Source organism: Thamnophis sirtalis, unplaced genomic scaffold, assembly GCF_051295495.1.
Source record: "Thamnophis sirtalis isolate CommonGarterSnake01/CBP01778 unplaced genomic scaffold, rThaSir2_p1.2 scaffold_4, whole genome shotgun sequence".
Taxonomy (NCBI): Eukaryota; Metazoa; Chordata; class Lepidosauria; order Squamata; family Natricidae; genus Thamnophis; species Thamnophis sirtalis.
Genome location: NW_028261384.1, coordinates 127,214,204 through 127,225,418, shown reverse-complemented (window position 1 = coordinate 127,225,418; position 11,215 = coordinate 127,214,204). Strand labels below are relative to the sequence as shown.

At 38.3% G+C, this 11,215-nt stretch overlaps 1 protein-coding gene across 1 annotated transcript; it reads left to right on the top strand.

Moving 5' to 3' along the window:
* LOC148046456 (vomeronasal type-2 receptor 26-like) lies at positions 1-6,357 on the top strand. The gene is made up of 6 exons (XM_087714753.1): positions 1-218; positions 701-986; positions 1,916-2,767; positions 4,614-4,841; positions 5,248-5,374; positions 5,459-6,357. Exons 1-6 carry the CDS (start codon positions 1-3, stop codon positions 6,355-6,357), a joined length of 2,610 nt encoding a protein of 869 aa, XP_087570879.1.
* Positions 6,358-11,215: the final 4,858 nt, after the last annotated feature.

Genomic DNA, 11,215 nt, shown 5'->3' with positions numbered 1-11,215 from the left:
ATGTTAGTATTTGTGGAGTTGCTGTTAATAGTATTGTCTGAAGTGGTGTGCAAGAATCCCAGCCTTCAATGTGCATTTCAGGAGCCTCTTTCTATTCGGCACACCTACCATCAGCTTGGAGATATTAATATTGCTGGCATTATTTCCGCCTTCATTGCATCTTCTAATCCCATTGATTTCATTCAAGATCCTTCTCAGGAATTTCATGATGGACTTATGTAAATATATCATTGATTTATTGCCAAGCTCTGCACCTTGCTGTTAAATGACATGATACTTGAAATATTTTCCTCTAAGGACAAAAACTCCAGAAAAAAACATTTTAAATAGGATGTCTATGTTTATTTTATGTAAAATTATATTTTACTTCAGTTTCCAGGTAAAGTTGAAATAGATGAAATAGAACTCAAATTTCAATTTATAACAAATCAAATCTAAAATCTATTAATATACAGGTATGTATGGTTATATTTATGAAGCTGTTACTGCAATTAAAAAAGGGTAAGGACATATTTCCCATGATAGGTTTTCTGATTGATATTTCTGGTATCAAAATGTAGCAATTTTCTTTTCCATATAAGCCATTCTTAAAACTGCAGTTTGATAGTGAACCAGTCTCACACATAGAAACAAGAATTATTTCACACATACCATAATATGACACAGACCTTAATGCATTTTTTAAAACTCTCTTTTACAGAATAGTTTTTCAGAATTTCCAGCATATCCTGGCCTTAACATTTACTATAAAACAGATTAATGAAAATCCTCAGATCCTAACCAACATCACGCTGGGCTTCCACATTTTTAACAGCAATTTTAGTCCAAGCTGGACTTACTATGCCTCAATGTTGCTGCCTTTCACTCAGGGCAAATTCATTCCCAACTACAAGTGTGGGTTCAGAAATACCTTGGCTGCAGTCGTTGGGGCTCCTGACATTTCTCTTCACATGGCAACTGTGCTGTGTATCTACAAAGTTCCCCAGGTAAGATGGGTCTGCAAATATACATTATTATTCTGCCATACCTCCACAGACATCTACATGCTTCTCTCTGTAACAAGGAGAGACATAGATATTATTTTTTGCTTGATAGAATCAGAATACTTGCAGGAATAATTGTACTCCTGAACAGACAATGGGGATATTTACACAACAAAACATGCCCCAATTCCAGATACTGAACTAAGGTTCAAATTTGGAATGTTCACAATGAGACTATTTCCAGAAAAATGTATTTACCAATACCTCAAGAGTGACATCTTGGTTGATATTTTCTATGTGATCAGGCTCCTCTCCTCTCCCCTTTTCTCCCATTGATCCTTTCCTATCCCCTTCTCTCCTCCATGCTTGCCCCACAGAGATCTCTCCTATCTTATCCCCCTCTCTCCCTTAGGCTAGCCCCATTGATCCTCTCCTATCCCCTTCCCCCCCCCCTCAGGCTTGCACCACTGAATCTTCTCCACTCCCCTTTTCTTCTTCAGACTGGCCCCACTAATCTGCTCCTATACCCCTTTCTCCCTCAGGCTGGCTCCACAGGGGCCTCTCCTATCTTATCCCCTTCACTCTATAATTCCTTATCATCAGAGCATTTTTCAGGTGGGGAGGGGGAGTAGATCATCTAACCCCTTAGCATCATAGTGTGTTAATAATAATATAAGAAATACTAAGAATCTAATGGTCAGTTCAAAAAATTCTTTCTTAGCGAGCATCTAGAACCCTAGAGGAACATACATGCCAAATTTCAATTTTGTAGGCTTTATAGTTCTGAAGATTTCATGAAGCTGCATGAGTGGTATTTTCCTTATATGTGTGTGTGTGTGTGTGTGTGTGTGTGTGTGTGTGTGTGTGTGTGTATAAATGTTTTCAGAAGCTCATATAGACCTTTGCAATTTCTTATGTTTACCTTTCTATAGTTGATATATGGCTCTGTTCCAATCATGGATAAAGAGACTCAAGCAGTTTTCTTCCAACAAATGTTTCCGAATGAATCCCATCAACGCAAGGGCCTCCTGCAGTTATTGCTGCATTTTAGATGGATCTGGATCGGAATTCTTATAGTAAAAGATGAGAAAGGAGAGAAATTTCTCCACGATGTGCTCCCCACATTTTCTGAGTATGGTATCTGCATAGAATTCATAACAGAGTTACCAAATTTAGCTTTTTACAGTGATTTTACTGATACCATAGATGGAGGATTACATGTATACCATGTTCTCATGAACAGCACAGCCAATGTGATAATCTTATATGGTGAAACTCAGTCCATATCAGTTCTGAGAACTTTCCTCCAGTTTTCAGAAGTGGAGGATGTACCAAAGAAGAATAAGATCTGGCTTATAACAGCTCAGACAGATTACACTTCAGTTGCCGTTCATAAATTTTGGGATATCCATTTTCTACATGGTGCTTTATCCTTTGCAGTTCACACAAGGGAGGTCCCAGAATTCCAAGAATTTATTCAAAACTTGAATCCAAACAACAACCAGCATGATTATTTTCGAAAAGAGTTTTGGGAACAGGCATTTGATTGCTCCTTTTCAAACACAAAAACTGAGACCTTTGAGAAGAAATGTACTGGACAGGAGAGGCTTGAGACCCTCCCCACATCTGTGTTTGAAACACGCATGATTGGCCAAAGTTACAGTATTTACAATGCGGTCTATGCTGTGGCACATGCTGTGCAATCTCTCTATATATTCAAATCTAAAGAATCAACAATGATGAAGGAAAGAAGGAAACATTTTCACAATCAAATATGGTGGCAGGTAAGTCCGTTAGCAGAGTAGTGCAAAAACCACCATATCTGTAGTTTCAACAGGTGTCCATCAACTCTAACAAAGATTATTCTCCAGGGATATTGATGTCTGAAAATCCAAAAGTGAGATGTAATAATGGATTAAGTAATTGAAACATTCATATGCTGATGTTAAAATTGTAAATAGCATTCTACAAAAATATTAGAATATGCTTCTCTCAATGAAATTAACTTCCTGCCAAGGCTAAACACAAAAATGAAAGATGGTGATTCTTCGAAGCTGATTTCTTCTTGTTTTACACCTATAGATAAACTCCTGCCAATCTGAGCACTCTACTATCTGTATCTGCAATAAACTGTGTGAATTATTTGGGAGGAGCTATTATCTTCCTCTTTCTCATAGACATGTTATTCAAATGGAATTGCCTTTTACATCTTTGAAATACATCCCCTCCATTTTCGGACTCCACATCCTTACTACATTCCATCCCTTTCCCATAAATTCAATCTATAAATAAATGAAAGGAGGTGATTTACTCCCCCCACATCATATACTGAAGCTGTATTTTTGTTGTTGATGATGATGTTATACATGCTTTATTTGGAACATTTGCATTGTATCAGACACAATTAATCAGTTGTTGAAAGTGCAATCATGTCCATATTTTTTGGCATTTCCTGATTAGGATCTTCCTATACAATCCATGCGTGGAAGAGAAAGAACTGATATATTGTGACATTCTTACTCAACAAGATTCATCAGCATGCTGAAACAACAATGGCACTTAGACTTAAATATTGGTTCACAGTGTTTTATAGCCTTCTCTAAGCAGTTTACAGAGTTAGCATATTGCCCCCAACAATCCGGGTCCTCATTTTACTGACCTCAGAAGGGTGGAAGATTGAGTTAGAAAACCAATACCACTTAGGTTAGGACTAATTTTGTAAACAATAATAACAGAATCCGACAAGTCTGAGTGTGCTTAGCCCTCCCTCATATTCTGTTTGATGTAGTGTGGCTGAAATGTTTTCTCTAGTTATATCTGTTGGTCCAGGCTCCAGATCGTATTTGACTGTTGCCTTGATAATGTCTCTCCATCCTCTCTTTCAAGACCATTCCTGTAGAGATGGAAGGAGGTTGATTTCCTTAGTATCTTGCTTAGCTGCCAGGAATTGAAATATCAGACATTGTAGCTGTTTTTTATGGGAGCCATGATTGAATGGATATGACTCCTTTAAGTGAAATGATCCTGAGCCCATCTAGGTTAGCATAAGTCGATATGCCTTATGATCATTTCCCTCTCTATTTTCAATATAAGATTGTATATTTTAAAATGTAAGACAAGAACAAGATAAAAAATAACACTGAAAAAGTATGTTTCACTGTGTGTATATGTGGTGTGTGTACATACATACACATATATCTTTTCAATTACATGTACTTTTATCTTATTATTTATCTTGTTTCTAGTCTGTTGGATGGATGGCAAAAAATTTAATCCAACCTTAGCACGGCTATAGCATGTATAAGGCTCTTTAGAAGTAAAAATAGTATTAAAGTTTTGTAGCCTTATACATCCTTGTATTTTTATATATTTATCACAAGTCATCTTATTTAAGTAGCAAATTACAATTTTTTTGCCTTTTTATATTGCAATTCTATGTTAATTTTATTTCAGTAATCTGATAAATTATCCCTACCTCTGTTTAGAATGTTTGTTATTTATTTGCTTGATGGCCTAGAACTAAAATAAATCAGTGTTTATAGCTTCTTTGTCTAAAGAAACATTCATATCTATGTTTTGAATTATTTCTCCCTCCCTTGGTTTATCCTTCTGATTGCCTTTGTGTTTCAGATTCATTCTTTTCTGAGAAGTGTTAGATTTAACAACAGTGTTGGTGAAAAGATCTCCTTTGATAAAAATGGAGAATTCATTGGTGGATATGATATCATCAACTGGATCACATTCCCAAACCAATCCTTTCTTAGGGTCAAAGTTGGAGTGGTAGATCCCACAGCTCCAGCAGACAAGTTCTTCAATATTTCTGTAGATTCCATCACATGGCCGGCAGGCTTTAATCAGGTTAGCTATTTAAATTTAGATTTGTCTGCCTTCATTTAAATATGTTTATTGATGAACGTCTCCAAACATAATCTCTGACTAACCAAGGTAAAAATGTCCTGGGGAAGGAGAAATATCAGTACATTTTATTTATTTTTCTAGCAATTGCTATTGAATATTACATCCTTTCCTGGCTTCCTTTAAATTATGGACAAATGTTACATGGTTTTGAAGTAAAAGAAGCAAGCCAGCACACTCTATCTCATCACTTTGTTGACATCAAAATTAAGAAGTTGAGAAAACCAACTATAATTATCTGAGAAATTGTCTATAAAGAATGGTGATGAATCTGTTGATTTCACATTAACTCTCCAAGCACTTCCTTTCCTCTCTGTATCTTAAAATCTTCTTCTTCCTTCATTGATAGGCATTACCTCTATCTTTGTGCAATGATCCTTGTGAGACAGGATACAGCAAGGCCAAAAAAGAAGGGAAGTTGTTTTGTTGTTATGATTGCCTTCCATGTCCAAAGGGGAAAATATCAAAGGAAAAGGGTAGGAAATTTCCAAATATAATAGAAGTAAGCCATGATGGCACAATACTATAATTCTGATTAATTCACCTGCATTATTTTTCAGACATAGATGATTGCTCTCCATGTCCAGAAGATAAATATCCAAATCCTGGGAAAAATATGTGCATTCCAAAGCGGATCATCTTTTTGTCCTATGAAGAACCTTTGGGAATCAGTCTGACTGGTCTTTCTCTTTGTTTTGCTTTAATGACAATTTTGGTAATAACAATCTTTATGAAACACAAAGAGACTCCCATAGTCAAAGCCAACAACCGGAATCTCACTTATATACTCCTAGTTTCTCTTCTCCTTGCTTTCCTTTGTGTCTTTCTATTTGTTGGGAGGCCCAATATGATTGTGTGTCTCTTTCGACAACCAGCTTTTGGCCTCATCTTTTCTGTGGCAGTTTCATGTGTATTGGCCAAAACCTTTGTTGTGGTTCTAGCATTCATGGCTACCAAACCTGGTTCCAGATTGAGGAAATGGGTGGGGGGAAGAATGGTCAGTTTCATTCTACTATCCTGCTCTCTTATTCAAATATGTGTTTGTGCTGTGTGGCTGATAAAATCCCCACCATATCCAGATTTTGATACACAATCAATGTCTGAAGAAGTCATCCTGGAGTGCAATGAAGAATCTGTCATGTTCTACAGTGTTTTGGGCTTCATGGGTTTTCTTGCTTTCCTTAGCTTCTCTGCTGCTTTTCTAGCTAGGAATTTACCTGACAGTTTCAATGAAGCCAAATTCATCACCTTCAGCATGTTGGTCTTTTGCAGTGTTTGGTTGTGTTTTATTCCAACTTATCTAAGCACAAGGGGAAAATATACATTGGCTGTGGAGATCTTCTCCATGATCTCCTCCAGTGCTGGCTTATTGGTGTGCATCTTTCTTCCCAAGTGTTTTATTATCATGATGAGACCTGAACTGAACGATAAACACCAGCTCATGAAGAGAAAATTTTAACAAATCTTTGTTTGCCTGATATTTTTTATAAGCACATGTTGGCTAAAATATCGGCATATCTTAAAGATCTCTCATATGAGAGATATAAACGAGACTGAAAAAAATGGATTGACTATATACAAAATAAATACGGGACCAAGAAATTCCAGTTAGCCTATGCTTAAGATCAGGAATGATTCAAATTGTTTAAAGTTAGCTTAGCAAGAAGAAGCTAAGATCAATGAAGAGATGTTATTAATTTCTTTATTTCTTTTTTTCTCAATAGATTGTAGACTGTGTTTGTTAAAAATCTATACCGTGTATGGGTTCTGGAAAGTCGGGGGGAGGAGGAGGGGGTCAAGGGGTCAGGTGGAGGGAGGGAGGGATATATATTAGGCTAGACACGATGTGTTAGATCTCAATGCAATGTGACTTCACATGTATACTGTTTTTCTCTATTTTTTTTTAAAAAAATAGGATAAGCCAAATATATTAACATATAGTGGAAATACACCGAGGGGAGTAGGAGTACGAAAGAAGAAAGATGGGTAGAGAGGGATGGGAGAGAGGGGGGGGGAGGTGAAAAGGAAGGGGGGAGTGGATCTGGAGAGAAAACTTCCCTACTTCTACATTTAAGTCAGAGAAAAATGCACAGACTCAGTGATGTTCTATATTGTCCTGTCCCCTGAGATTTGGATAGTTTGGGAGGGTTTTTTTTTTCCTGGAAGGCAATTATAACTGAGTCTAGAAAAACATAAATTGCAACACAAATTAATGTATTGACATATTTATTGACATTATTGATTTATTGGTTTTTTTTAGTATATTATGGTGAACTCTGACTAAATGTATCGATTAAATGTGAGTTGTAAATCTTTCTTTACTGGTCATCATAATTCATATGCAGTAGAATGTGTAAAAAAGAAGTGCGGTTAACTACAAATGAGAATTTGTTTAAACAAAGAAGTCTATGACTTTTTAAAAAATGTATGTTTTATCGGCACATTTTTTCTTTAAAAACATGTCTATATTTTACAATTTTTCCCATATTATTCACATTTGGAAGAATCAGTGCCTCCATCATGGAGAGTGTGTGTGGCTTCTTCAAACAGGAAAAGAAGGAACAGGATGAGAGTTTCACACAGGGCTTTTCCAACAGCCAAACTGGAAATGAGGTGATCCCAGTAGCTGGGTTTTGCTTTGAAACTTGCTGTCCTGGCAACCCAAAGGGGACATTCTCCCAGCGGCATCTCAGGTGCTCCCACCCTTAGCCAGGAGGGAGTAAGGATGGCTGGGCACAGTTTGGCTCCTCCTGGCTCCCCTCAGATCATTGAGGGTGGGCTTGTGTGCCTGCTTTATCACGTGGCCTGTGTGCTTCTAGCGTGAATGGGAAGCGCATGGATCTTAATATAGTAGGGCAGGGGAGGCTGGAGCAGGAAGTTCTTGCACGGCAAGAGAGAAAGTTGCCAGAGAGAGTTGCCACTGGGAGAATGTCCCCTTTGGGTTTCCAGGATAGCAAGTTTCAAGGCTGCTGGAATTGGTGCACCTGCAACTTAATGCTTTCCAAAGCCTGCATTACTGGGATCAGTAGCAGCAACAACAGTGGGTGCAATCCCCTCCCCTGGTGTCCAGCGTCCTCCACGCAAGGCTCAGGGCCATTTGCGCTTCTCTCCTGAACTTCTCTCGGGAGGCAACCACCGGCAGAGCCTCCAAGTGGAAGGTGAATGAAGGGTGCAGTGGCAGGAGAGGTTGGCCATCCCAGAAGCCAGCTCTCAAGGAAGGAGGCAGAGATGAGGTCCGGGGCTTGCTTCCCTGCCTCCTTCCTCAGAGCGCTGCGGGTGGCAGGAAAAATGAGACTTCTTTGCCAGCCTCCCACATGACAAAACAGAAATTTTTGCCAACTGGAAGGTATGTGGGTCTGAGAGGGGAGCAATAGAGAGAGAGAGAGAGAAAGAAGAGCAAGAGAAAAGAATGGAAGGAAGGGAGAGGGAAAGAAAAAAGAGACAGACAAAGATAGAAAGAGAAGGAAGGAAGGAAGGAGGGAGGGAGGAAGGGGGGAGGGATAGAGGGAGGGAGGGAGGGAAGGAAGGAAGGAAGGAAGGAAGGAAGGAAGGAAGGAAGGAAGGAGAAAAAAAGAATTTATGATCACAATTGAGACCAAAATTTTGGTTGCTAAGTAACAGCATTGTTAAATGAGTTTCTCCACATTTTACAAGTTGGCCACTCCCACCCGGTCACATGACTGCCAAGCCATGCCACACCTACAGAATAGGTTCTAAAAAAAATGAAACCCACCACTGTCTGGAACCCTACCTGATTTGTAACTCCGGGTTGCAGGTATTGCTGATGAAAAGGAAAGTATTCAGACAGAATGGTTTATGTTTCCATATTGGCTATGACTCATTGATCTTCAATGTGTATTTCCCCATTTCTAATCTAATGATTGGTATTGAGGGCTGGGTTTTTTTGCAAGTAAAGAAGCTATTTGTATTTTTGTACTGGTAATCCTTGGCTTACAATTTTTCATTTAGTGACCATTCAAAGTTACAATGGCACTGGAAAAAGTGACTTATGATGATTATTAACATTAAGCGACCGTTGCAGCATCTTCACAGTCACATGATAAAAATTCAGATGGTTGACAACTGTCTTACAATTATGATGATTGTAGTCTCCCAGGATCATGTGATCCCCTTTTGCAACCTTCTGACAAGCAAATTTATGGGGAGGCCAGATTCATTTAACAGCTGTGTTACTAACTTAACAACTGCAGTGATTCACTTAACAAATGCGGCAAGAAAAGTTGTGAAATGGGGCAAATTCACAAAAAAAATTTCACTTAGCAACATACATTTAGGGTTGAATTGTGGTCATAAGTTGAGGAGAGGCCAGGCATGTCAAGGAGTGACTGGGAGGGGTGACCCAGGGCTGGGAATGGTGAGGAGAGGCTGGGTGAGGCGAGGCACCCCTCAATGTGAATGACATTGAGTTGGCCACCTCCACCCAATCACATGACCACCCAGCTACGCCTACCAGCTGGTCATTAGGGCAGTGATCTAGTTATTAAATCACTTGAATCCCACCACTGCTTTTAACCTAGTTTGCTCCCGTTAATAATTATGCACAGTCAGCTGCTAGGAGAGTTATTGGTTGGTTTGGTGCTGGATTGGCTTTGGTGTCCTTTTTGGCATTATCAAAGAATTCAACTGTTCTTGGGAGCTTGCATGGTGATTTTAATATTAGTGAATAAGAGGACAAAACTGTAGCAAACCATTTGGGAGTGGATCAAAGATCACTCCTGCACACCATCCCGTTTATTTTTCTTTTATCTTTTTCTTTCCTTTTATCTTTTTCTTTTCTTTTTCCCTTCTTGACTTGGTTTGCTACATCAGCATCCTTTAGAACTCTACTTCTCTATTTTTTTTCAACTACTAAACTATAACAGAGATTATAGTAATCAAACAGAATTCTTTGCAGGCTTAAAAGCACACGAGTTTCCACACAGATCCAGAAAGCGTCAGACAAACTATCATACAACTGATCAGAAGAAGACCAGAAGAAAACTGACTCAACACTCAAAGCTCAAGAAAATATCAGGAAATTCATTTTAAATCTTGAATTGATGGCCAAGTTTCAACTGGAGTAAAACTGCTATTCTCTGTTAATGTCCACCAGAGTTTTGGGATCTCCTTCATTCATTCCCCTTCCAGTTCCACTAGGACTTAGTTAAGTCAATCCTATACAGGTAGTCCTCAACTTTAGACCATAACTCAGCACAAAATTTATGTTGCTGAGAGAATTATTAAGTGAGTTTTGCTCCATTTTATGACACTTCTTGCCACAGTATTAAATGAATCATGGCAACTGTTAATTTACTAAAAAAGGTTAATAAATGAATCTGGCTTCCTCAATGACTGTTCTACATAATTATCCTGCTTAATTGAATTTCCTAAAAAGAGACCATGATGCTATGGGGTACTCACATGTATTGGACTTATGGTGGAATTTATTTGGATTTACTAGAATTATTTTTGTGCCAGACATTTTATTGACCTTTGCTACTGAGGAGAAGACAAATATCCCGATAAAAGGTCTTTTGAGTTTAGACCATGTTTCACCGGTGATCACTGCACATGATGTGCACAAGAGAATTCCCACTGTCCAATTGCTACAGATTCAATTCATAGGCCTTCCCTGTTTAAATGAGAGTCGCATTTATATTTAATCCCCACTTCTTTTGACATATTCTAGTGTGTATATGTTGAGGGGACATGATCGCTCAGCAGTTAAAAACACTGAGCTTGTCAACTGGAAAGCTGACAGCCCAGATTTGAGATCCAAGCACTGCACTGTGGGGCGAGTTCTGGTTAGTGTCCCAGCTACTCCTCACCTAACAGTTCAAAGGTGAGTTGGTAAATAATAGTGTTCTGTGTGCCTTTGGCATACAGCCATGCTGGTCACATGATCACAGAAAATATCTTCGGATAATTCTGCCTCCCTCAGCCAAGAACATAGATTATCACCATGCCTTAAGTCCAACACAACTAGATAGGGAACACTTTACCTTTAGAGTGCATAAGAATTAAAAGGACCAGAAAAAAACAGATTTAAAATTCACATTTAATCTAAATATTTAGTCAGAAATGTCTATTACATACTGAAATATCTCAATAAATCAAATTCCGCTATTATTTATTTGTTTTACTGTCCCCATTTCTTAATTGCTTTTTAAAAGGAAAAATGTTATGAGCTACCCAAATCTCAGTGGCAAGATAAGAATTGCAACATAGATGGTCAATCTAAATGCAGATTGTTTCTGGTTTAAATGTGCAAGTGTGGAAGATCTGCAACAGGCAGGAAGAAATAAAGAATATCATTC

Bases quoted from the DNA above. Each gene is read 5' to 3' on its own strand.
- LOC148046456 (XM_087714753.1), top strand. From the start codon at position 1: ATGTTAGTATTTGTGGAGTTGCTGTTAATAGTATTGTCTGAAGTGGTG. The intron at 219-700 runs GTAAATATATCA...TCTCTTTTACAG, and splicing joins GAATTTCATGATGGACTTAT to AATAGTTTTTCAGAATTTCC. The intron at 987-1,915 runs GTAAGATGGGTC...ACCTTTCTATAG, and splicing joins GTATCTACAAAGTTCCCCAG to TTGATATATGGCTCTGTTCC.